Here is a 27,710-nt window from a genome sequence, read left to right on the forward strand (position 1 = left end):
TATATCATTTTGCACCGCAGATACTGTACTTAGTACTTCAATACATAATTTTAAGTATAGATTTTATGATTTAACATGAACATTTTTATTTTAAAACTAAGTTATCATGGTATAATGCAATACATTTTACACAATAACGTGATACTGACCCGTTTTTTTTCTTCTTTTTCTGGCTTGGCAGCAATATGCTTTTGTACAATACACCCGAGAGGAATAATAACAATGATTTAGTAAATTAAAACAAATACATAAATAAAAGATATTTTGGAGAATAGAGGTGGATTGTTCCCGTGAGGTTAAAATGAGAAACACTGATCCAGCTGCACTGTTTCACCAAATAAAGACCTCAAATGAAGCGTAGAGGGGATTTCTCTGTGATCTCGTGGACACATGGGTCCAGTGTTGACCGAGTGCTCCCTGGTTACCTCTGTTAAAAGCCTCCAGTCATATTTGTGATTCAGCTTTACTCATCGGTTGATTCATCTCCATTAAAGGATTTGTTTTAAGACTCCCTGTTCATTGTAAGTTCAGGCTTGTTTTCAGACTTGTGCTGATATCCAGAATTTATTTAATTGTGTCTTTTTTTTTTAGCCACGAGGAAAAAGGTGTGCATCAAAACCGTGATCCTGCCCGGGCTTGAATGTCAGGAGTTGTCTGATATTTCATACCCTGGGGAACTAAGATTTCTCTCTCTATTTTTTTAAACATTTTATATGGATGAATCTTTCAGGTCTGAGGTTTGGAGATAATTACTGAGTCTGAGTCAGGAGGTGTTTTTAAACCTGTGAATAGTTGACATGAAATGACTGTGATGGTGGTTCAGGTTTATAGAATCTAGAGAGGGAATGTGAGACTGACAGTGGGTGCCAGCTTTTATCAGGTGTGAATGGTGGCCGCACATACAGGCCTCAGGGCTCTAAAGACACTGTCGTACCCATTAATGTAACACGGTAAGTCGAGGAATATGTTGTAAGGAAGAGATTGTATCAAACACAACGGATCCTTGACATCAGCTTCTTGGATTGTCTCCTATCTATAGTGAAGAAGTGATTGACTGCAGTCAGGTCACTTCTTTTCATGGGTTATAATGTTTTGTATATAAGGTTAGTTGATTGTTTTTGATTCACAGGTGATTCTACGTGTTGCTGTTGTTGTTAAGACTTTCCCTTTCATGCTGTGCCAGTGTCTCATCCGCGAAGGTTTCCTTATCTTCTTACACAACATGATTTCTAGATGGCAGCGTGATAAAGATCTGCAGACAAGAGTTAAACATGGGGCCCGTGGACAAGACACAGCCACAAAATTACTTAATAATGTAGAGCTGCCTTTGATTATTACTGTATTTTCTGTTTTGGAAATTTTGATGTGCAATTCTATGATTTACATCTGTGCTTTTCCCATTTGACCTATTTAAATGTTCTCTGTGAAAAAGAACTATAACTGAGAAACATATAATGCTTTCAAAATAGCAATTTGAACTGTAGCCCACTAATTGCTGTGTAACTGTAATATCCCCCTGAGTGAGAGACGCTTTTTCTTTTGGCGTCAAAGAGTGAAGTAATAATAATATTACTGCTAAAAATGAAGTAAAACTTGCATTCCTTTCAGAAATCACACATTATCGTTTCAATAAAACATCCTCAACTTAGAAGAACTCATGTTTATAAGTTCCAAAGTCATCTGAAAATTAAATTCTTTTAATTTGAAATTCACAAAACAAAAAAAATTACGTTCAGTCAACAAGAAAACCGAAAATCTGAGGATAAGTTTGCAGTTTTGTAAAGTGAATAAAAACATTGGGAAGCTGAGCATAGAAAATAGATTTTTTTGTGTTTTTGTGGAAGAAGTTAAAATAAAATGATATTAAAATCAGTTGAGACCCCGGTTAACTATAATCAAGAATGTCCTCCGCCGAAGCCCAACATTATCTGTTTATTCCATCAGTTCTTATGTGAATTATGTTCTTAGGCCTATAAACTGATGGTTCCTGTACAACTCTCTCCTGCTAAGATTCACTTTCACATTGACTCATTGTCAATGTCTCATGATCTTAAGAAACCTATGATTAAGGTCTTTGCTGTGTATAAACTCGCTGCCCACCTCATTTGGTCACTTTTGAAACCTTCCCCCAGAGAAATAATGAGCCCTTATCTGTAAAGCTCTTCTCCTCAACACAAACACGAGTGTGATTTATCCAAAATGGCTACACAGTCTTGTTCACTCCTTTTCCACTACTTTTCCTTCTTGAGTCTGGAGTTTTAAAACCAGGCCTCCTTTTCTGTTAGACTTGGCATTATTTAACCTCGCACATAGATGTGAGTGAGCGGCTCCTTCTCTCTATACACTATCCTTGGGGCCATTTGTTTCCATCGCTGCAGCAGATTGGAGTCATGCTCGCTGTGAGTCATGCAGGGTGGGTGGATGTCGACGCAGGGTGTGGCGGGCGAGGGCTCCTACTGGTGCTTGTGGCTGCCAGTGGAAGAATAAAGCATCTAATTTGGCTCAAAATTGCATAAATGTAAAATGAATGGATAGGAAAGTTATATTATGGTCACCCAGTTAAAAACAGCTCGTGTATTCCCTCAAATGGGAGTTCATGTGCTTGTGGTGCAGCCTGATGCTGCTTCTTCCAGAGATAATCATCTGGATGATTCCCTAATCTGAATAAACACATCCTTCAAGAGCTGCACAAACAAACTGCAGGATTAGAGTCAGTTACTGAGAGTTCCCTGCTCTTTTGTTTCTGAAAGACTCTGCATGTGTGGTAAAAATACTGTTTGGTTATGTAATAAGTGGCTGGAACCATACATTCTAAATGTTCCGCTTCTACTTCCAATATGGGCTCCAGATGTGTTCCAGCTGCAGCAGTGAGAGGGATTTACTGCTCACAATAGCCCAGCAGACCCTGCAATGGTTCCACTCCCACACTTCAATCTGAAAAGAAAAAAAGAAAAACAACAAAAGGAAAAACTCCCACCACCCCAAAAAAGTACACCTCCTTCCAAAACTTTGCCCGTTTAGAAAAGTGGTGAGGCAGCACCAACAGGAGGAGGAGGAAGAGGAGGAGGAGGAGTTCACCTCTCCGCAGTCGACTATCTGTCTCTGACAACATAATTGGTTCCTTCAGGCGTTGTTTTATTTAAATGCATATTAACAACCAGCCTGCCAAAGCTCCAGCGCTGAGGGGCGCGGTGCAGGGACCGGTGTCCAAATCCCAAATCTGTGTTTTGACTTGCCCTGGGAAAGTCAAGACACAAAAGGACGGAGGACTTTAAGAACAACCCACCACCTCCTCCTCCACCACCAGCACGCATCAAGTTCAACTCTTCAAAACGCATTATTATTATTCTTCCTCCTCCCGTGGACCGGATCAGTCGCTCTTGTCTCTGGGAGAGGGATCAGGATTTGGGTGTTTGTTGTTGGAGCTGGCTTCAGGTATGGATCCCCGGGACCTGGAAACTCTTTTCTTTGTTTAATTGTGTTTAAACTTGTGTTCGCTGGATTGTTTCCTTCCCACATGGCTCTTTGCGCCTCTGGCACTAACAACTGCACTCCTTTGGAGTTTGGTGATGGGCTGGCAGCTTCCTTTTTTTGCGCATGCAGATGTATTTTAATGGATGGAATTGCGCAAAGTCCAGTTTACTGCGGGCTATAAATTACAAGCTGCAAGTAGGTGACATATCTGCCTGTCTAAAACCCAGCAGGGGGTTTTTTGGGATCATTTTTCTTCCGCTGGTATCTATAGACACTTGGATAGTTTTACAGGTTTCTCTGCTGGGCTATTTGCATCCCTCTAAATATACTGCAGGAGATGGCCCCATGCAGATTTTAGTGAGAGGGTCCTTTTAGTCTATCTTTGCTGCTAAGATCAGTTACAGAGCTTTGTGTGAGCTTTAGTAAAGCTTTGGATTTACTGAGAAATGCAAATAAACTTAGAGAAACTTAGATTGTTGCACTTCACTGGCTGAAAAATGTGATTTCAGCAACAGAGGATTTGAGGAATGAGGGGGAAATGTCATATTTGGGAGTGTCTCTGCTTTTCTTAATGTCAAATTTCACAATGAAAGTGTGTATAAGTTTTCTGTAGATGAGCCACATTCGGTTAAATGTCCACGGCATGGGTGTGGCGATAGGAAGGTCTTTCAGAGCTGTGCACTGATCCAATGGCTTCTTTTGTCCTTTTGTTAGTTTGCTCTTCAAAAGACTCCAAAGTAAATACAAAGTCTATTGAAATCTGTAAATGATGCTTTTTTATACCCGCTGGGGCCTTTCTTGTGGCGTTGACTATTCACTTGTCTGGAATGTTTTTTAAGGTGACTCCTGCAGATGTCTTTATTAAAATCATTTAAAGTTGTTCTGAGGGAATTCTGGATCTACTACAGTATTAGATTGTGATTTTATAAAGTCATGAGACTGGTGTGATGCTGTTTTTCCGTCTTCAGAGTTATAAAACCTCAAACTGATGCAGTAAACATTCGACGAAAAGCATTCTGGTCATAAACCCAACTCGTTCTTGGCAACATGCTGGACTTTTTTTTTTTGCCCTTCTCCCATCAGATGTTTGTTAAAATGCCATTTAACCACAGTTACTCGTCAAAGGATAAACAGGCCTTTGACTACAGTTTGCTCAGTAAGTATCGATGACCGTGGCCAATGTTTATCATGGTTTATCATCATGGTTTATCATCTCACCAGATAAGATGGGATGGACGAGTTAACGGGACAGATGGACTACTCAGGAGACTTGTCAGGAGAAAGGGGTGAGACTTCTCCTTTTGTTTATAAGGTTTTGAAAACAATAAACAAAGCGATCGTTAAAAAACAAAAACTAAAAACGCAGTAAAAGGGCCGATTCACACAATTCAGAAAAAAAAACACTCGAACCTGTAGATGAATGCAGATACTTTGGGTTTTATTAGGTCAAATGTCAACAGTAACATGAATACAATGGAAATTATTTTAATTTACTTCGTGTTAAAAATACATTTGAAAATCTCTGCCGAATCTTTTCTAAAAACAACATCTCATTTCCTCAGATCTAAGAGATATAAAACTGTTATTTCTTATTTAATGACCGACTGGTGGAGAGGAAATCTGAGCCTAAAGACTCCAAAACACTTTTAGCTTCCTGCATCATTCTCTTGGGTGACGCTTCTGTCTCTCTTCTTTCGGGGTCTTTACTGTCACTAACATTACGGCATGGCTGCACCATTTCTCAGGGAGTAAGTCATCCTCTGGGTTTTTCCTCCTGCAGTCATCATAGCTGAATATAAGGACAGCTCATCTCGGCCCAACACAGGATGGAGAGGTCAAGGAATGTCTGATTATGTGTTTGACGCGAACCAAGACAAACATGTAATCAGCCGTTCTGTCCTCATGGTCACCTCTTGTTTTTTACTAAAAGAAATTAGTGTAGCACTTTTCACACCCGTGGTTTTATAGCATAGAGGCGAGAGAGAGAGAGAAAACAAGAGACAGAGACGAGATCATGTGGTTCGGAAACAGTAAACAAAGTTGGAGGGTCAAAACACAAGTGGGTTTTCAGATGCCTTTTACGCATTGATTTGTCTGCTCAGTCTCTCTTCTAAAAGTCACGGCAGTAAAAGTGTGAACACTGATGACTGTTAGTGTTTAGCCTCGGCCCGAAGCAGACACAAGTCCCTAAAAGGAAGGAGGAGGACGAGGAGGACAGGAGTGAGGAGGCAGAATGAAATTGAAATGGAATTTATATTATCTATAACTGAATCCAGGAAAACTCAACAGGCTGCAGAACAAATCTTTAAATAAAGTTTAAATAAATCTTAATTATCTGCCTCTATTCCATGATGAATGACCTGAAATGACCTTTCATTTCAGTCATTTCCCCTTCTGTATTTTGCAATGTTCAACTAGCTACGTACATTATGTTAGTTATAATGGTAATAACCATAAACATAATCTATATACCGCTCTTTTCAAAACAAAGCTACAAAGGGGTTTACATGGGTCTTTCATGTAGTAGATTCTGAATCACTTTAATGCTATAAATGAGAGTATTCAGGCTGTTTTCCCTTGTTAAATTGTTTTTCCCTATTAAAGTAATCCACAACACAAATGCCAAAATTCTCTTTTCAGAGTATTTCCATACACCTAAAAAACTATTTGAGCTTTAAGGTCCTATTGATCTCAGAAATAGTAAGATTCACTTGCTGAAACCTTTCCAGAGCGTTCATGGAGAGGGTTTGGATGTCGTTTAGCTTTTATATATGATATCTATTACCACTAGATGTCGCACATCATCTCGGACTCAGACAATTTCAACCTCAGAAACACCTCCCGCCTCCCTTCGAGATCTCAGCAAGGTGTTGTCTGTAAAATCGGTGTATGTCACGAAGCCCAGTGAACACAACTAAAAAAGCTAAACTGTGTACAATAGAGCCAACAACAACAACAACAACAACAACAAAACCAACATCTCATGTGTCTGACGCTTGGTCTGTGCCCCCGTCACTGTCAGATCTTCCATGTCAGACACTTCAGTTGGTAAACGCACGGCGTTAAATCTCATTTCAGGGCGGCTGTCAACCTTGCAGCTCTCTCTCGAACTGGCATGCAGAGCAGTAAGCTGCTATGTAGCATGGCGAGCATTGTTTGCATAGCCACACTTTATTAAAGGGTTAGAGCCTTGATGTAAAGGTGCAGCCACTGTGTTCCCTGGTTTACAGCACCATGGTGGGCTGGTGTGTTTACAGTACAACACCGTGTCTTTACTTAGAGAAGAGTTGCCGGCTGCTATGATAATGTTTGAAATACCACATATATGTAACTTTTAAGTTCATGACAATAACCAAACTATCTCCATGACAACTGATCAAACTCCATCTGCCTCTGGGTTTGACTGAAAGCTCTGGGAAGTTCCAGTAAGTGTGACGTCAAAGTAAAAATCTAAACTGTGACACCCCAGAAAAGATTCACATATTAAATGTAGTTGATTGATTTGATGATTTAGTCGATATTTATTTTGAATGTACTCTGCATTTAATTTAGTGTGATTTATAAGGTTTGGCTTTATTTTGACAAGAATGTGTTACTTCATCCAAATAAACCCGAATGTATCTCTCTGTTTAGTCTGTCAACTTGAATATGAAACAGAATAAACAAACCCACATGGACTCAGCTTTCAGAAATGTAAAAAACATTTCCATAAAATCTTGTTTATAGGGGCACAATTTAATAAATAATCTAGTTGTCATTTAAAACATTGACTAACAGTGTGACAGCAGCCAAGGGGGGAAGTGAAAGTAGACACTCAATAAGAGTAATAAATAAGGAAGTAAGTGAATATACAATATGAACACAAGGTAACATGAAAAATAGAAAGTAATCTGTACAATGTAAACGTACAATGTACAAAGTAAAAGCTTATTAGAAGTAACTCTTTGATTGAAGCCGTTCAACTTTACATTTATAATCAGTTCAAATATATATAAAATGGTTTAAAGCACTTTATCTTGCAGTTGTTTACCTTTGTAGAGACATTTATTTGTGTTTATTACTTCTACAGTGTTTGTCAACAATTAAAATCACTTCGGAAGCTCCGTTTAATTTTTTTGCTCTTTATTTATTTATTCCACGCATGTAAACAGACACAACATCTAACAAACAAGTAGTTGCTCACTCATGTCTGATTAAAAATAGCCACGTTTCACCTAATTACAGCTATTTTACTGTCCTCATTCATCATCTTTACACAGCCTTCACTTATGGCTGCCAACAGGTGGAGACCATGATGCACCACTAAAGACGTATCATCTTTCAGCTACATTATACTTAAACACCTTAAATCTTTAAGTACTTTTGTTTACGTTTTTTATTTGTGAGCGTTTAAAGGCTAAACACAGCGACTTAGAAAAAGTTGAAAGTGTTCACTCTCTAATAAATCATCGGCATACTTTAATGCTTTATCGTTATTTAAATGATGATAGTATTAATCCTTAAGGGTGTGGCTATAATGTAAATCAGTTTTAAATATGTAACCGGAGAAGCTAAGGAGACAAACGTTAGTCCTGTAGAAGAAAGACCAGTAACGTGATAGTGGCGTTCTCATTAGTGGCTTATAGCTGCTATATAAAGCATTATCTCTTAGTCACATAAATTCCGCTCTGGAAGTGTAAAAGTCATCACCCTGCGTGTCACTCAACACTCCACTCAGCACCTGCCAATCAGGATTAACATGTGGACATTTAAATGATATGTAGGAATCAGAGTTAACGTGCCGTGTGTGTACAGACTAATCATTTTCTCTCTTTTCATCAGTTGTGACAGAAACTATAACCACCACTAGGAGACTGACTTCCCTCCCTCCAAGTGAGTGTCTCTTCCTTTCAGTCCTACTCACTTTAATTACTGTCAGTAAACTTAAAGGCATAAGACAATAATTATAGCCGAGCGTCTCTGGAGGAAGTTCCCGATGAGTAACTGCTTCTCTTGTTTTGCTGTGTGTCTTCTCGTTGCTAGAGGGAACCGGCGGATCAAATCACAGGAATATGTCCAGCAGTGCTGGTGGGCTGGGCTTGGAGAAGAATGTCTTAACCCAGAACAGCAGTGGAACTTATTTCTCCTCATGTGAGAGCACATTTCCAACCAAAGACCAAAATTAGGAAGTCCTGCATTTGTCTTAAAACAAACGTACAACGCCCACTAGAACAAAAAGCTAAAACTAACTTTGGCTTTTGGGTAAAGCTTTGAACTTTTTAAAAACTGTCAAGTTAATCATTGTTACTAAAGTAGAAGTATATATTTTGAACCATATATTCAAAAGCTTTAAATGTTAAAAGTGTTCAATACAGAAATGTGGGTGTCAGACTGTAATGTAGAATAACACTGATATTACTAATGCAAGAAGTATTTTACTGTTGTAGCTGCCCGAGGTGGAGCCACTTTAGTAACTATTTACTTTACAGAATTGGAATGTAACTAAATACTTGTACTTTTTACAAGTATAAATTTGTGCTACTCTGCTACTTCCATTTTATGGCAATTTAATTCTATCTACATTTATCTGTTACAGGTTTCTTTACAAATTTAGATTGAACACGCAAAATAAAGAACTTTTAAAACATTATGCGCTGTAGAAAAAAAAGTCAAGGACCGCTAAAATGATTACTCATTTAAGTCATTTTTCATTCAAAAGCTTCCAAACATTTTAATGGTTTAAGCTCGTCAAGTATGACAGTTTTTTCCGGTTTTAAATCACAGTTACTGAATCATTTTCAGGTTTGGGCTGTAAAAACAAAACATCTGATCAAATGTTGCTTTGAACCGTGGGTAACTGTGATGGACATTTCTGACTGCTTTTTTTTATACATTTATGATGAATGCAGTCAATGAAGTGAGCAAGAAAATAATCAGCAGACGTTTTAGCCCGATTTAGAATAGTAGAACATTAAATTGATTCATCCATTTTCTTTTGTTTATCTGTGGTTAAAGGCTGCTTACACAAAGTAACAAAACAAAGATTAGCAAAAGAAAACGAGGATGAGAGAAAATCTCAAACTTTGAAAATGGCCCCTCAGATTTATCCTGTGACCTTCTGTTGAGGACAGACTCAGAGTTTGGGAACCACAGGACTACACTTAAAAAAACGCTATAAAGTATTTAAAACCAGCTCCACATGGAGAGTCTACATCTGTAAAATACTGCTCACACATGCATCAGTTTTAACAATCACCACATGGTTCAAGTACTCTTACTCAAGTTAATCTACTTCACCTTTGGTACACCTTTTGACACAAGAGTTTTATTTGGAATAAAGTATTTTTACATTTGGGTATTTGTACTTTTACTTAAGTAAAGGATCTGATCTTAATCACCAAATGCAAGTGGTACAATTCCTCAACTTTGCACTTGAGTATAAGTACTCAGTTACTTTTAAGGTGACTTCTTTGTGGCTGAGGCCTGTTGCTGTTTGTGCCTTCATGCTGTGGAGAAGTTAATTGTAAATGAACCGGTCTGTATCGTCCCTGCAGCCTCTGTAGGTGTGAACACCAACAGCTACAGCTCCTCCTCAGGAGTTTACCTGGGGGGAGACTCCTCAGGGGGAGGCGATGGAGGACTGGGGGGTTTCTTGGATGGAGATGGGTACGGAAGCGGAGGAGGAGGAGGAGGAGGAGGAGGAGGAGGAGCAGGAAGCGGGGGAGGCTTCCTCGTGGGCTCGGTGTCAAAGGTCAGGTCCAGCTCGTCTGGGGGGGGCCGGAGAGCGCACGCCGCTGGCTCATCTGGAGGCCTGTCGCCAGGTTTCCGAGAGAGGACGATCATAAGCAGCCGCTCGGGAGGTTATGACGGTGAGATCCTGTTAATAACACAGGCGGTGCACAGTTGGCATCGGCAGCGTCTGATACAGAACATTTACAAAATGAAGGAAACTGCGGCACAAGGGAGCTGTTTGTATTTCTGCTAAACGATTGTGTTTTTGTCTTCTAGGAAGTTCCAGTGCAAATTCCTCCCCAGAATTTACTCGTAAAGACTATGGGAACTACTGTAAGTGAGAGTGACAGCTGTATGGGATTGAACACTTCCTTGTCGCTCAATGTTTTTCCAGCTTTATCTCCAAGATGTCTCTGTGTTTACATGTATTCTTCCCATTTTTTTCTTCTCAGGCTCCAGCAGCGCAAGAGGGAGGAGCGAAAGCAGAGGTATTCAGTAATAGTTTCTGCATCACGTGACTTTTAATTGTCCTGACTTTCATTTGAATAAATCTGGATTCCTTTCTTCCATTGTGATTTTCTTTTTTTTTACCAGAGAGCGCGATCAGAGCCAGATTACAAAGTGCCTCTCCCACCGCCGGCAGATGTAAGACCCCTTGGACTCACTCGCTGTCGGTTACGCAATTCCTCAGAAAGCAACAAAGCATCTTTATTCCAGAGTGTCCGTGCAAAGAACCGCTCGGATTCTTTATTGCGGGGTCACTGTAGAGCAATATTTTTATTCAGCTGAATTGTGTTACTGTCAAATACTGTGGCCAAGTATTCAGTAGATCACATGTGGGACATTCTTTGTCTTCCACTCACTTACTGTACCTGCTGATGTTCATGAAATTTCAAGTAGTTACACATGTGCAGCTGCAGACAGAAGATACACTGCACATCAGTGAGAGAGAAGCGGGTGGGGTTTAAAGTGTACGGCTCATTGGTTTGTTTGAATAGTGTTTATTTGGGGAAGACGTTGAGGAGCAGGTCTGTGGTGCCAACAATGGCACACATGAGTCACTGGTCCCGTTTGAGGCAAAACAGTGGAGGGACAGACTTTTATAGACGCTGATCGCTCCCCCTGCTGATTAAAATGTAAAAGTGCTGTTATTTGATCCACATCTTTACAGCAGTTAGTCATTCTGTGCCACTTTCACCCCACCGCAGCTGCTGGGTCTAGTTCTGCCCTGTTGCCTTTTCTTTGCTTTCAGCAGAGGTGGAACAAAAATTTAGTTCTGTTGATGAAGTTAAAATAGCAACATAAAAAGAAGCCATGCAATGCAATCAAGTACTTTTATTTAAATACTCCGCTTAGTATAATTGATGTACTTATACCTTGCATTACACTTTACTCTAGTACACTTATTTGGCCTGTGTTTGTCAGAAAGATTTAATAAAATAGAATATTTTATTAATTATTGTTGAGTAGAAGTAGCATGATCTTAGAAGTACATCAAACTTTTATTAAACTACAGTACTGAGATACTTTCAGACTAAACTCATACACTACAATGAATTTCTCAGAGCTATCCCTGCATTACATTTGCTGAGTGTTGTTGGTGCGTCTGTGGCTCTGCAGGGACGGAACTGGAGGACGTGAAGAAGCTGCTGAAGGGACGCGCCAACAGCGTCAGCCCCACTCGCTCGTCCACTGCCTCCACCACTCTGCCTGTTCCTAAAAAGGCCAGCGCGGAAGCCAAGACCGTCTCTGTGGCCACGCAGTCGGGTATAGAATCACACACAAGCGCATACTCCACATGCACAGACAAAATGTCTGCAGAGATGTCCCTGAGATGTCCTGGAGATTTATGGTTTAACATGGCCCCGCTATGTACCTCCCATGACATATAAGCTCCTTGGTGACATTTTGCTAATGTCATACAAGGCTTAGTTGGAATATTTCCAAAATCCTGGAAGACTCCTCTTCTATATTTTGTCTGACACCCAGTATCTCCTTGGTACTTCTGGACAACACATTGAAAAGATGTTTTATATTTGAAAGTCAATCAATCAATCAACCAATCAACCAATCAACCAATCAATCAATCAATCATTTTCCGTCAAGGTGCATCGCCTTTGACCAGAGCGAGGATTCATAAATCCCATAACATAAAAGGGAAAACAAATTAGAAACCTCAGAGTGAGTCACAAGTTGTCCTGGAAGTTTTCTGGAAGCTGATGAAAGGAGAACTCAGGCAGCAGCTGATGTCTTATGCAGAAGATTTGAATGTAGACTTGATGCATCAAGGAAACCAGAAGGTGAAACAATACACAAACGCCAACAGAGCAACATGAGGAATTGTCACCCCCCAAGTCTGAAGATGTCTCACACAGCATCCCAGTATATCTCCCTCTACTTGCATCATCCATTCTAACAGCACATCCATGATTGGCTAGAATTGCTGTCACTCTCTATTTTACATGTATAGTGTTCGCATCCTTTTGGTAGATAGTTAAGCCTACAGATATAATGTGTAATATACAACATACATAATATATAGTGGCATATACAGTAATGTGTGAGGATGGACGGAAATTCCTCAACACAAATGAGGGCAATATCAAATGTAATACTATTTTAAGTATAAATATTTTAAGTGTAAAAGTAAATAAATAGTAATACGTAAATAAAACAGGTGAACAAAGTCGAAAGTATAAAATAAAATAAAATTACAACTAACATACATAAACCAAAGAATGAAATTGTAATTTGATCAGAATTTAATGAAAAACATACGAAAATAAGATATAATAAGAACTTTTCTTGATTTCTGTCTTTGTGTTTTCTCTCTCCTGCAGTGAGCTCTGCATATGGCTCTGGTGTGAGATCCGGTGCATTCAACACCATTGATGCTTCAGGCCTGTATAATACAAGTCTGGCATCTGGGCAGTATGATACTGGTGTAAAATCGGGCCAGTACGATGCCACTCTGTTATCAAGCCATTATGACACCGGTGTGAAATCAGGACAGTTTGATTCTGCTGTAAAATCAGGCCATTATGATGTCACTCTGAAATCAGGACAGTACGACACTGGTGGGAAATCAGTCCAGTATGATTCCCTGAAATCAGGACAGTATGATAGTGGTGTAAAAATGAGCCAGTACGACACCAGTGTGAGGTCAGGTCAGTACGGCGGCAGCATGAGATCAGGTGAATATGACATGCTGGACGCTGTCCTTCCATCTTTCTCCTGGTCCACCGCCACACTCCCCTCCCCCACCGCCATGGTGGTCACTGGCAACACCAGCAGCAACTCGTACCAGGTCGGCACCAACAACAGGTCTGGAGGAATCTCGCCGCTCGGCCCCACCTCGCCCTCGTCCCTATCAGGTGAGACCAGCGTCCAGTGAACACCACCTGTTACCTGCAGGGGAAATGTTCTTGTTTGTAATGGAGGAATGAAAATAAAAACAAGATATCTCTGCTTTAATAAAGCAGACGATGACGACCACATCGATTCAAATTTAGACAAATTGGTTCTGTACACGGGGAGGATATGCTTTCAAGAAATAACAAAACAGACAATTTTTCTTACACTGAGGGTTATTATGAATGTCATCACGCATTAAGATCTATATCCTTGTCTCATTTTCAAACTTATGTGTTGTTGAAATTGAGCAACAAAGTTCATCGTGCTCATGTTTTACAGTTCTGTAATTTTTATTGTAGATTGAATATTGTGGGATTTTGTGTGAATTTAAATCACAAGTTTTACTGTTCTGAATCTGTGACTAAGTTATATTCACTTTTAAAGGGTTTATCATCCAATTCAACTCCTTATTTGTATAGCATATCGTTTTTATGGTTTATTTTATTTTGGTGTCTTTGTCCAACGTGAGATTTATTTATTTTTCTCTTTTATTTGTTTCTACTTGTTTTAAAATATAAACCTTCCAAGTGCATCATATTTCTCTCTTATGTCTGCATGTTATTAAAGTCAGATTGTGTATCTCTGTTTTCAGTTTACGGCTTTCAGAACAATCTGGCGCCCGCCATCAGCACCGTGCTCACCACCAACGCAGCCAACGTCAGCGCTAACGTTGGAGGTATGGGAGCCTGTTTTCTGACAGTTTCCACAATATTCTGACATTGTCAAATATTTTCTACATTTTTGTGCAAGTAGCATCTTCCTTCCTTACAAGACTCTTTATCTGTGTGTGTGTGTTACAGGTTATGGCGTTCAGAAGAATGTGTCAACTGGGAGCGGATTCGTCAGCTCTGGAGTCTCTACAGGTAAAGTCCACAACAGAAATCCTCTTTAATCTGAAAAACAAAAGTTACCATGGTCAAAATAATTCTCAAATTATAAAAATGATAATGATTCACATCTTTTTTTGTTGTTGTTTTCAGTCACTCGATCCCAAACTGATGAAACGAATAGGAGCAAGTTCATGGTCTCTGATAAAGAGAACGTTTCAGCCAAGAGGGACGCAGAGGGGTTCATTCTGGCTAAAGACAGCGGGAAGCAGTTCACCAGCAGCAGCAGCGTTCATGTCGGAGGAGGTGAGTCAGATCTTCACTGCCCCCTTCTGGAATAACAATTAGTTAACAGGGGTTTCTTAACATTTACATGACCTAAGTTTGTGAACCAAGGCTGGATTTTCAGTTTTCCTCCTCAATCACAACAAATGTGAAAAAATGTGTATTTCTATATTTACAGGGTCACTATCGGGAGATTCAATAAAGAAAGAGAAGTTTATTTCCAGCTACGGTGAGGCGGCTCCAATGAAGACTGAGATGTCCAACTGTGAGTGCAGGTCATCAAAAACATCTCTAACAACAAGGAATAACGTACTTAACTAACGTGGATGTTTATTTTCCTCAGATGGATCCTCTGGAGTTGTAATGAAAGACAAAGCCACCTATGCAGGTATTTCTCATTGCATGTATGTTGATATGTACATGATTATGAATATTTTAGAGTTTGAATGTGAGGATTTTGTCTCCAGAGATCCACAAGGACAGCGGCATCTTCGGCGGTGGTGGATTCTGCTGCTGCTCCGACGCTTGCTGCTCCTGGTGGAAATGGCTGCTGGGCCTTCTCCTCCTCTCCCTCCTCCTGCTGGGACTTCTCTTCGGCCTCATCGCGCTGGGTGAGTTTCACTTGATGCAACATTATGAGATTTAACACGAGTCATGAGATTCTCTCTGGAGCTGCTCTGCAATGTAGAGACTGGGAGTGACCATTTGATTTGAAGCAATAAAATGTGTGTTTCAGCTTTTACAGGCTGGTGAGTATTATTTCACTGTGCTGCTAAGAGCTGTGAGGGGAGGAAACCTTCTCCTCTCCCTGGAGATTGGACCTCTGGGTACTGTCCCGCTGCCATGAAGTCGGTCTGGCATTTATTGCCACTGGAGCAGCTCCAGAAAGTTTTGTCGCATGACATCAGAGACTTCATTTTGTTTTCTTGCAGCAGGAGAGTTGTGGATGTGGATTTACTCCTGAATAAATATGACAAAAAGAGCCTGAAATAACATTTACAAAGCGACAACCTCTGATTTTATATTTTAAATCAGTTACTGAGTGACAGTAAAGTCAGTTGACTGCAGATCATTCACAGTAAATACAGCAGCTTGAGGTTTGTAGCTGTAACTTCAGGGTCTCGTGTCTCAGACGTTGTGAAACCTCACTGTTTAACATAGTCCTATAAACATTTAAATTTTTTAATTTACAAATTACAAATACATAAACTATTTCTACAGCCATAAAACATTTTTGTACATGCACATATTTTTTTTATGTGCTGATTGTGTTGCATACTTATACTTTTATATGCTATAAAAAACATAACCGAACAACCACTTCAAATCAAAGTAATTGCAGTAGATGTCGGTCGACTAATTGATTAATTGATTATTTGTTTCAGTCTGTTTGTTGCAAGTCTGTAAACTAACATCTACCTAATCTACACAAGATGCTTTACGTGAAAGATACAAAATACTAATCACATTTACAGTAAAAAAGAAGAATAGAAAAGTTATAATTTAATCTGTGGAAGACACTGTATTTGTTTGTCATGTTTCAGATTGAGAACGACTGTGTGCTCATGTTTGTATTGTCTGTCTTAACAACTGTTGACTTCCTCTTCTCAGCTGAGGACGTGAGGAAGCTGAAGAATCGAGTGGCTTCCCTGGAGGCCGAGTCGTCCGTCTTCTCAGGACGTACCAGTAAGCTGTCAGGCTCTTCCAATTCCATCAACACCTTAGCGCTCGGTGCAGGCGGAGGTGACAGTAACACTGACGGCACAGTACACCTGGGCGCTGGAGGTGGAGGCTCAGGCACCAGAACACGAATTGGAATTGCCACTGGTGCTGCCGGCACTGGAGGTGAAGGTGTCAATGATATCAGTATCAACGGGGGAGGCTATGGTGGTGCCGGAAGTGCCGGTGGGGCCAGTGCTGGTGGGGCCAGTGCCGGCAGTGCTACCAGTGGTGCCCGTGTTGGCAGTGGTAGCGGTAGTGTCAGTGGTGCTGGTGTTGCTGGTGGGGCCAGTGGTGGAAGTGCTGGAGGTGGCGGCACCAGCTCCAGTGGCAGCTCCAGCAGCACAGGCACCAGCTTCAGTGGCAGCTCCGGCAGCACAGGCACCAGCTTCAGTGGTGGGCTTGGTACTGGTGTGAGTGGAGGACACATTGACGCTGCCTCTCTTCAGCTGATGATCCAGCAGATGCTCAGAGCTGAAATGCAATCACAGACATTCAGAGGTACGACACAGAGATATTTTATGAATACACTGACACACACAAAGCACGTGCACACACACTCTCACACTAGATGCCTGTTCACTGAACAATTGTTTTCCTTTTCAGCTTTTCTGGCATCTTCAGGGCAGGGAGAGCGAGGGCTTCCTGGACCTAAAGGTGAAATTAAAATATAATTTATTTCTTTAACTTATTTCCCTTGTGCTTTATTTCTATTCATTAATTTTCATTGTTATTGTGAAAACATTTAATGCAAGAAATATTTTCTGTTCTGTTATTTTCATGATCTCATCTTTTTTAAATGTGTCACTTGTCACAGGTGATTCTGGTTACCCTGGAACTCCAGGTGAGGAAAGATGACGAACATTACCAGTGTTTTACATTTTGGTTGATTATTGTGCGATGTCATGATGCTGTTTTACTCAGTGTGACCTTTGACCTCAGGTCCTCCAGGTGCGTTGGGACATGCAGGCCCTGAGGGTCCTAAAGGACAGAAAGGAATCTCAGGTACACTGATCTCTTCAGGTCAAACTACATGCTACAAGTTCCCTGTTTAACATTTTTTGATTGAGTGAGTGTCTGTATGTAAAACCTCTGATCAGGTGACCACGGACTGGAGGGGCCACCGGGTCTCAGGGGTCGTGAGGGCCAAGCTGGCCCCAGAGGTGAGGCGGGACCTCCAGGCTTTGGAACGAAAGGTGACAAAGATACGGTTCAGATTCAGTTTTTACACTCATTAGTGATATTAACAGCAGCTAATTTATTAGTAACAATGAGTCGCTACATGATCTGATGTGTTTGGTTTATTCAGGGGCTCCTGGAGATTCTGGGGTTGGGACTGCTGGACCAAAAGGTGAGATCACTCAACATAAACCCTGTTCCCTTTTGTTCTCATGTTCAAGTAAATGACAAACACAAACATCTAGTTGTCTGAGAGGAGAGTTCATACCTACTGCATACCAAGTGAAGAAAGAAGTCCTGAATCCGCCTGTTTATCTGGACCTTCAGCCAGGCCCCGCCCCTCATCAAAATTCTATGGAAATCAGTTCAGTAGTTTTTCAGTAATCCTGCAGACAGACAGACAGACAGACAGGCAGACAGACAAGCAGACAGGCAGACAGGCAGACAGACAGACAGACGGCAATGAAAACAGATCTTCCTTGGCAGAGTCTGTGCTCCAACACCAGGTGGCAGCGTAGTCACTCAGTCTAGTTGCAGCCTCATTCCATCCATTTACAAAAAACAAAATTTAAATCAAAACAATTTAAACAAAGCATTAAGACATGAAAACATTCAGCTGAGTTAAATAGTTTTAGTTATGATTTTACTTTTGTATAAGTGCACATATGCTGTGTCTCTCCTGTCTTTAATGGATCAATAGACTGTAATTCCAGTGCTAATTCCACATGAGTACTATGTTTTTCAATATCATTATTAAGGATTTAATAATAATAATAATATTATTTATAAGGCTGTTATGATATTGCAATATAATTGATGTTATACAGTTTTTTTGTTGTTGTCTAAAAATGATTTATCTTTGCTCCAGGTGCATCCGGATCACCAGGTCAGTTTCTCCCTGTTATCATTCATATCATTTAATACAGTGACTCCTGAGTTGAACATTATTTAATTGAATGTAACAGCACCAGCTATAAAACACTGTTAGCGTTACCATGACGTCATCACTTACATTTTACATGATCTGTTTTTTACAGGTGAACCTGGTGCTCAGGGTTTCCGTGGCGAGGCCGGGCCACCGGGTCCTAAAGGTGGGTCACGTTAGTTAAACACAGTGAAATTCACCGTTAATTGATTTCAATGTCACTCACAGTCTCTCCTGTCGCTCTGCAGGTGACAGAGGGCTCGCTGGATTTCAAGGACTTAAAGGTTTGTTGTAACTTCATCGTGTTTTCATGTGACTTGTCTTGTGTGGTCAGTGTTTTTTAATTAAATGTTTATTTCAGGTGAAACTGGTGAGAAAGGTGTCAGAGGCATGCAAGGTCAGTGAAATCGGTCTTTGTCCATTAAACTGTATTTGTTGGTATGTTACGTACATCGAACAGCAATATAAGTTTTCTAATTCTGCTCTGTCGCTCCTCAGGTGACCCCGGTTTATCAGGAATGCACGGACCAGCTGGAGAGAAAGGATCCAAAGGGTCAATGGGTAAGTTACCAGACCTCCAACCTCAGATAATGTATTTATTCACAGAGTGTCTCAAATTTTGTCCTCTTCTTTCTTAAAATAATCATTTGGTAGTTTAATTCTACACTTTAAACACTTGATAAACTTTATACCTCACTTATCTTTATCCTTTTTCTGTCACGGCGAATGTTATAGGAAATCAACAGATTTCTAAGTGGCAATAACTAGATCCTCCATAGGGGGGCAGAAGAGAGGTTTCTGCTCATAAAGCAACACACATTATACAGAATATAACAATGTTATTTATTTTCATCTTTTCATGAACAGGTCAGTCTGGACAAGATGGTGCAAAAGGATCAAGAGGTAAATGACTATTATTAACTTTACTATTGACTACTATTGAACACAATAATTACACAACACAAAAAATTAAGGGATGTCCAGCTAAAAAAATATTTCCTTCCAAACATACTACTACTAATAATAACAATAACAATAACAATAACAATAATAATAATAATAAAAATAATAATAATCCTAAAATCAATAATAAATCATGTTTTCTTTTCGGCCCTCAGGTGACCAAGGACCTGCCGGCCCCCCTGGACTCAGGGGTCTTGCTGGGCCTCCCGGAGACGCTGGACTTCCAGGTAAAGTGAACATGACGTCGCTCCTATGAAACATGATCTTTGAATATATAAAACATTATCATCAGTGGATAATATGATGACATACTTTTGTAATACACCCCCCACCCCTGTAGGAGTACCTGGGCTTCAAGGACCACCAGGTACGACTATTAACACACGAGACATTGTAGTGTATATTAGCTTTTAATGCTCTCACACTAAAATGTAATTTCATCTTGCTTTTAGGGATACCAGGAAACCCAGGACAACCTGGAACCAAAGGTACGACTCCTGCCTCGGCCTCGAGGGTCTTCTGCAGCTTTCTAAAGGACACTGTATTGGTGCTGTTGATTATCAAACTCTGGATCTTATGTAGCATGTGTTTGTTTGTTTTTAGGTGAAACTGGTCAACCAGGCAGAATCATCAATGCAGGTAACAGAATGTGATAAATATTTTAATGTAGTTTAACGTCTCATTGATTGGACTTTTGTTTGTACATATCTGACCATCGCTTTACTTCTCAGCTGGTTCCTCTTCTATCGGCATCCCAGGACCACCTGGGCCTTCTGGTCCCCCCGGCCCTGCAGGATCTCCTGGATTATCAGGTCTGACCCTCGACAGCACAGAAAGTAGCTTAATGATGTCCCTGGCATTCTGCATAATGCCGTAACTGTATGCATTTTTAATGATTGAATGATGTATCTGTCCTCAGGTCCAATTGGCCCTGCTGGTCTGCCTGGCCAGTCTGGTAGGTCATCGCACTTTGATTCTCTTGTAGTGGGATATTCAGCCCTCAGAATGTAAACCATGTCTAATCAATGCATTTGGTTTGTTCTCACAGGTCCTAAAGGTGACAGAGGATATAAGGGAGACCAGGGAGAACAAGGATCAACTGTGAGAAGGACCGAAACTATAAGTTCAACCAGAGCTGACAGTGAGTACTATTGTTTATATATTACTATAGATATATAGTATTTTTAGACATAGTGTTTAGAGGTGAGAAATAACCTGCTGCACCTGTCATATAACATCATCTGCATCTAAAGCAATATAGTATATACAATTTAACAGAGAATAAAAGAACACAATCTTGATCTTGCAAATGAAAAGTTGCATTTATAAGCAATAAAATCGGTTTAACATTTATGCTATAGCCAGTGGCCTCGATCTAACTAATATTCAGACTTCAGACAGGTGTCTAAACCCATCTATCGCACAAAACTGTCTTATATTATATTCATGTGGTGTCAGAACAATCAGGAAAAACAGCTTCTTCATGGGGAAAATTCACGTGAATGCCTCCTCAAGTCAAAAGAACATTGTGTAATTTCTGCAAACATTTTGGCACAAAACTAGCTGAGGTGTGGAGTTCACACAAAAGAAAATGTTCGAAACTTTAGAAAAAATGGTGCAAATTCACATTCAGCATTTATTTTATTTCTTGTGCAGACAATGGCAGCTAATAAGCAAAGGTTCAAGTTGTACACGCATGAAGACATTGCTACACTTTTACCCTGGTTTGTCCATTTCTACAGATCAGAGTAAAGTCCATTGGTTTAAAGTAGACGTGTTTGTTTTCCGGTTTAGGTCAGTTTGGAGAAAGTGGAGCCTCAAGATCTTCTAGCCTACCAGGGCCACCAGGTCCTCCTGGGCCACCTGGACGTGCAGGTAAATAAGACGCAACATGTCACAACATTAGCAAGAGACCATCTTTATTAATTTTGAGAATGACCTCATTCTGCTCCTTCAGTGTCTCCTGCTAAGATAAAAAGTATGTCATTGACTGTTTAAAAAATGTTTTCATCAGGAGATTCGAGACAAGGACCTCCGGGACCACCTGGGCCTCCGGGTCCGACAGGTTAGTATTTACAAGTTGAAGCGATTCTTCTAATCCATAGTGTAGCCATTCATTTTTACATAAGAATTTTTTTTATACAGGAATCAAAGATATCTTTTCAGTGGTCTAATTAAAACCAGGAGAAGAACTTTAACCTTTTTTTTTACTTTTTAGGTTATGGAAGACAAGGACCTAAAGGAGACAGAGGAGACTCAGGCCATTCGTCCAGCTCTGGTATGATCCATAATCTAAAACCTTTGCTCTGTCGTGATATGGGTTACACGCTAAGTAACACCACTGATTCAACCCTGCTCTTCTTACAGGGACATATTACACTGGGCCACCAGGACCACCTGGGCATCCTGGACCTAAAGGATCATCAGGTGATCAGATTTTATGAGGTGGTCTGAGCCTCTTTTTAATTTATTTAAAACCAACTCCACTTCTTTAGTTCTATTCGCACTTCATCGTGACCTCTCTATTATTATTATAGGTTCTCAAGGACCAAGGGGCTTTCAAGGTTTGTGTCATTCATATTTACATAATTTACTTACTACGTCTGTATTTGTTGCACTAACTGCTGTAATGTAACAGTGCACAGTGAGCAGACCTTTCCAGCATCATTAAATGTAATTGATAATTTGTGCCTCAGGTGAACAAGGACAGCAAGGTGTGGCCGGTACTCCAGGAAGACCAGGAAGCTCCGAGAGAGGTCGGCCCCTTTTACGTTTAACACTGACCATAAATAATCAAATACATTTTATATTAAGTGCTGAGGGTATTCATGGAGAATGCACAGTGTGATATACGGTCACTGTATTTATTTTGTCTTTACAGTGTCGACTTATGCTGGAGGAAGTGGGATCTCTGGACCACCAGGTCCACCAGGGCCTCCTGGACATCCTGGACAGCAAGGATTCAAAGGTAAACCTAACATCACATTAGAATCTGTGAATGCTGTCAGTGTTTTACTATCTGTATTTCAGAATGAATATTTCATCCTCCTAAAATGCTTTTATCGTTGCTTATGATTACCAAGGTGACACTGGAGCTCCTGGAATTCCGGGTTCTTCAAGAGGTAGAGAAAACCATGATATTATCCAGATTTCTCTTACAATCATTTACAGTGGCTTTAACGTTGGACATCTCTGCTCCTCTAGAAAGGTCCTTACTATTGCGTTTTCTCCTCAGGCTCCATCTCAGTCACTTCAGGCCCTCCTGGTCCTCCAGGTCCTCCTGGTCCTCAAGGCCAGACGGGCTCCTTCTCCTCTTCGACTGAGATGCGCCAGTACATCACTGACTATCTGAGTAAGAGTTGTTCTGAAGTGAGGTCACCAGGTCACAGGCTGTCAGGACACGGAACAGATTATTGACAAAATGTATTTGTTGCATGCAGGTAGAAGCCGGCAGTCCAGTATCCCTGGACCTCCAGGTCCACCTGGGCCTCCAGGAATCCCTGGAACCTTCTCTGGCTCAATGGACGACATCTCAGCTCGTATTATTGCATACATTCAAAGTAAGCCTGTGCTTTTCCACCAGAATTCATATCACTAAATGGAGAACATGCTCGTGATGCTTAATTATGATAATGTGTTGTATAAAATTTCAGGGTCTGGCTCTGGCCTCAGCATCGGAGTTCAGGGTCCTCCAGGACCACCTGGTCCTCCTGGATCTGGCTCTCGAGTCTTATCGGTTGGTGATCTCATTATCATGCTTCAGAGTAAGTACAACACATGTTCGGCCTCATGGAAAGTGGTCTCACACTTTTGGACCCCTGTGTTCATTTGCCATCTTATTCTATAACATAATTTCATTTCACTATGAAGACAAAAACACGCGAGAACTTGTTTTTTCAGAAGATGCACCAGACTAAACTATGTCTCTGCTTTGATCTGTCTAGGGAACGAAGTGAGGAGATATTTGTCAGGACCACCAGGACCACAGGGACCACCAGGACCACCAGGGGCATCAGGGGCATCAGGTGGACTTTCAGGCAGTTACAGTGCTGAGCAGGTCGCCATGTACGTCTTCAACATCATGAACGGTGAGCACAGCTGGCCCGAACAGAAAACTACAACCCTGGAGCTGGTGCCTGGGCTCGATCAAACAACTAAATTGCCTCTACTTTCATTCTCAGACAGAGGGATTGCTCGAGGTCCACCTGGGCCACCTGGATTACCTGGACCTGCTGGGCCTTCTAGTGGAGGATCATCTGGCTTTAATACCTTGACAGTCGACTATTCTGCACTGATGAAAAGTAAGACTGACCTTGTTTCACCTGTGGAGTGAAGATAAACTGTTAACTGTTCACTCACCATCTTCACCGTGTCCTCATCCACCTTCCCAGACTCAGAGTTCCGCTCATGGATCAGCTCTGCCGTACAACAAGGTCCTCCTGGACCTCCAGGTGTCCAAGGGCGATCTGGCCCTCCCGGCCCTCAGGGGCCCTCAGGAGTCTCCACCGCCACCGTGTTTGGGGCGGGAGGTCATGGCTACAGCATGGAGGACATTCAGCGCTACCTGCAGGGTGAGTCTGACACACAGGATGATGTATAAACAGATAGAGATTTGTTTATCTGCTGTGACGGAACAATGAAAAATCATTGATGTCAATATGAAAAACGACAACAACAAGATCAATGCAGAAATTCAATGTGACTGTAACGTTAAATCTGAAAACAAAGAAAACCAATAATCATGACAACATAGTGTTTACACCATTTTATTTACCGGCCTCTGAAACAAATTACAGAAACTTTATCCTTCTTAAACTGCACGATCTACAGTTTCATATAGTTCAAAAAGTAAAAATGATTCCAATGTATTTATAAACACTTGTATTATGTATATTATCTTAAAATGAAATAACAGCAGTAATCATATGTAGAAGAGGTCAAATAGAAGTTAAATCTCAGCGTAACTGCCTCCCTGAGAGAATACATAATATATGATTCTGAAAACACGATTAAACATTTATACCGTTTATATCAAAACAAACTTCAATTTCCTGCAAACATAAAACCAAAGGCAGGTTTTTTCTAATTAGTTCAAGTCGCCAACAGGAGGGAAATAAAACTTTCAGAGACGTGTGTAGTGCAGCAAAAGAAAACTGAAAACAAACCTGTAAATATTTGCACACAGCGAGAGCACTTTTAGCTTGGTGGTCCTCAAAAAAATTGCGAGACAAATATAAGTGACAATACCTGCACAATATGACATTACAACATTCAATCAATGAGTTAAAATGTTACTTTTTAGAAACCTTTTATTTGGTAACAAGAGAGTAAATGAAATTACACATATGTTCTATTCTGTCAACGTCCTTATTCAGGTAATGTTCAAATCACTTTGATCTCTAAACATTAAAGGATAACCATGAGTGATTTCACAATCCATCTGCATTTGAACCTGACACGATCCTCTATCCACAAATTCTTCAAATTAAGTCTGCGAACAAATGTAAACCAGTAGATGCTACATAAATGACTTCAACACTAATTCCTCTATGTGAGAGAGGAACAGTGACGTCACAGTGAACTGACACAACCTCTACCCTTACAATCACAATAACTTTGACTGTAATCCCTCTCAGGTTCTGGGTTCAGAGGTCTTCCTGGTTCTCCTGGCCCACCTGGTCCACAGGGTCCACCAGGCAGTCACTCTGGCTCGGTTTCCTACACTGGAAACTTCCCTCGGGAGAGCATCCGCGCTGAAGTTCAGGAGTATCTGACCTGTAAGATCCGGCACAGACAAGACATGTGACCCACTTGAACCTTCATAACGCTGCCTCTGCTGTGTTGAAGCATAAATCCCATGTCCACTGGATACATAAAACACCAGCATGCATATCTGTCCACATATCACAAGTTAACTTTTTTTCCCCCCAGCTGACAATGTTCGTCGTTTCATCACCGGAACTCCGGGGGCCACAGGACCTCCAGGTCCAAGGGGACCTCAAGGAGAACGCGGAGAGCAGGGTTACAGCCAAAGCTACGTGCAGAGCCAGAGCCAGAGCTACGCTCAGGGTGACAGCCGCTTCCGCACTGACCAGACACTGGACTACTCCAACGTTGCTGTGAGAGTTACTGACTACATCAGGAGTGAGTCAGTTACAGCTGCAACACATACAGTTTTTATTTGGAATAATTATTTATAGCACAACGTGAAAAACGTATGTATTAATGGCTTTTTTGAATTATTCCACTCTAATGATTTTTATTTGTCTTGGTTGTGTTTATATTGCCATAGAGACTGTTGCTATGGCGTCAGTGAGATATGCTGTGGACTACAAATTGTGCTCATTAGCTATTAACAGTTCCTCTTTGTGATGTAACAATGATGTATAAAAACTACAACTGGATTCATTTGATCCTGAAGAAAACTTAAAAATATGATGATTTTCAGGCAGGTTCAGGAGTTTTCAGACTTTTCTTCTGTGTTGGACTTTGAAAACCTCTAAATATTTCTGTGACAAATGTGCTGTTTTCTAACAACCTTCCGCAGGTCAAGGCCTGTTGAAGGAGTACCTGGTCGAGGGCCCGTCCAGGACGAACGTGAGAGCGATTCAAGGCCCTCCGGGTCCACCTGGCCCCGCCGGACCACCTGGTTACAGCCGCGTCATCGGGTCCTACGGTAACGTCACAGCTGACCTCATGGAATTCTTCAGAGGTGAGGACTCAGAGTTATGATTTTCCACATACTGTATCTGGTTAGATCTTAAAGCAGCTGAAAACATTCCAGACTTGAGCAAGTGAAGCCCGAAAATGTTGCTTCATTACGACTGAATCTGTGCTTTTGCTCTCCTGCAGCCTACGGCACCATCCCCGGTCCTCCAGGAAGCATTGGACAACAGGGAGACAGAGGATACCCAGGACCCAAAGGAGAGAAGGGTATGTTTTCATCAGAGAAATGTTTTAGTGGAGCGACTGTCAGAGGCGGATCGAGTCTGAATGAGACTGTGTTTACAGGTGATCCTGGACAGCCAGGTCTCGCAGGATTACCAGGGTCGTACACGATCCAGGTTCCACACAAAGTGCAGAAGAGGGACACAGGTAAATATCGTCAAATCATTGCATAAAAACTAATGTCACATACAATACAACTCATCACTACACTGTTTTCTCACATTCTCCTCAGTCAATAAAGTGCGGCGTCGTCGCCAGCTGCGTCCTCGTCTGGCAAAGAGTGGCTGAAGGGTTAACAAACCACTGGATCATGTCCGATTTCATTTCCATTTTTACTTCACTTTTTTTTTATTTTAGGCATTCAGCAACAGTAGCAATGCAAGTAGTCAAAAAGCTAAAAAAAAATGCTCCTTATTCTTGCCATCTGTAGAAATGTCACAGGACAGTTTGAGAAAATAAAAGTGGCCAAAGAAAGCATCCGTCTCTTTTAAAACTTCAGCAGAGGTAAAGGGTTCAGCTGCCGGTCAGTGTTTCTATAAGACAGGCTTCATTTTTCACTTTCACATGTGGGTGTATAATGTTTACTTCGCTGAGTTAGAAGCTTGTATGCAAACATTTGGGGCAGCTTTGTCAAAGAGAGGATGTATTTTTAAGTGATAGGAAGCAAATCGCTGATATTTTTAGTTTGAACATTTTCCACTGCTTGTGTTGTACTTATTTTTTATTGTATCTGTTGAGGATTATATTGTATTGAGGATTATATTCTGTTTTAAGTGTTTCATGTTGTATCAAAGCAAACCATTGCAATATTAACCACGTATGTCAAACCAACCTTCAGTCTTTAAGACCACTGGAAGTCGTCCATTCGTTCACCACATACACATATCACAAAACAACATGCATTTTTTTTAAGTTTATGAAGCAATACGCCATCATCAGAGGCGAACACGGCCCCTGTTAGAGCGAGGGCGGTTTGCGGAGCACAGGTGGGGTTGGTTTGGGTCGACGCACTTAAAAGGTTTTTGTTATTAAATCACATTTTTCACATGGTTGAAAGACAGGGACTCGTAATCACTTATAAATGACAGATTTTTGTACTAGACCACACTGAAATTGATATATTTTCTTGTTACCTGTTACTGTTGAAGATATTAAATTATAAAAATGTTACCAGATTGTGTTTTACATGATTGAACTTATTGACATTTGATCAATATATTTGAAAGGCGTACCAATAAATCTATTTTTTGGATTCGTGAGTCTTG

At 40.8% G+C, this 27,710-nt stretch overlaps 1 protein-coding gene across 4 annotated transcripts; it reads left to right on the forward strand.

Moving 5' to 3' along the window:
• Positions 1–3,056: 3,056 nt before the first annotated feature.
• On the forward strand, positions 3,057–27,697 carry col17a1b (collagen, type XVII, alpha 1b). Of its 4 annotated transcripts, none has more exons than XM_047342359.1 (56): positions 3,057–3,435; positions 4,696–4,760; positions 8,296–8,346; positions 8,497–8,604; positions 10,008–10,322; positions 10,462–10,518; positions 10,638–10,673; positions 10,780–10,830; positions 11,806–11,952; positions 13,026–13,559; positions 14,192–14,275; positions 14,400–14,462; positions 14,580–14,732; positions 14,890–14,976; positions 15,055–15,099; positions 15,179–15,322; positions 16,323–16,778; positions 16,812–16,931; positions 17,037–17,087; positions 17,248–17,274; positions 17,373–17,435; positions 17,531–17,626; positions 17,740–17,781; positions 18,478–18,495; positions 18,647–18,700; positions 18,783–18,818; positions 18,896–18,931; positions 19,033–19,095; positions 19,402–19,437; positions 19,653–19,724; positions 19,838–19,864; positions 19,950–19,985; positions 20,101–20,136; positions 20,229–20,309; positions 20,417–20,452; positions 20,546–20,638; positions 21,292–21,372; positions 21,512–21,562; positions 21,716–21,775; positions 21,865–21,924; positions 22,035–22,061; positions 22,194–22,253; positions 22,379–22,465; positions 22,581–22,619; positions 22,733–22,849; positions 22,938–23,057; positions 23,151–23,261; positions 23,442–23,585; positions 23,679–23,798; positions 23,889–24,068; positions 25,134–25,274; positions 25,429–25,641; positions 26,045–26,209; positions 26,350–26,430; positions 26,509–26,592; positions 26,678–27,697. In XM_047342359.1, exons 2-56 carry the CDS (start codon positions 4,706–4,708, stop codon positions 26,731–26,733), a joined length of 5,406 nt encoding a protein of 1,801 aa, XP_047198315.1. In that variant the 5' UTR covers positions 3,057–3,435; positions 4,696–4,705; the 3' UTR covers positions 26,734–27,697. The 4 variants fall into 4 exon arrangements, with proteins under 4 accessions (XP_047198315.1, XP_047198316.1, XP_035028626.2 ...); XM_047342360.1 differs by having other exon boundaries at positions 16,323–16,641; positions 16,708–16,931; XM_035172735.2 differs by having other exon boundaries at positions 16,323–16,931.
• The last annotated feature ends 13 nt before the right edge of the window (positions 27,698–27,710 follow it).

The sequence above is a fragment of the Hippoglossus stenolepis genome, chromosome 12 (assembly GCF_022539355.2).
Source record: "Hippoglossus stenolepis isolate QCI-W04-F060 chromosome 12, HSTE1.2, whole genome shotgun sequence".
NCBI lineage: Eukaryota > Metazoa > Chordata > Actinopteri > Pleuronectiformes > Pleuronectidae > Hippoglossus > Hippoglossus stenolepis.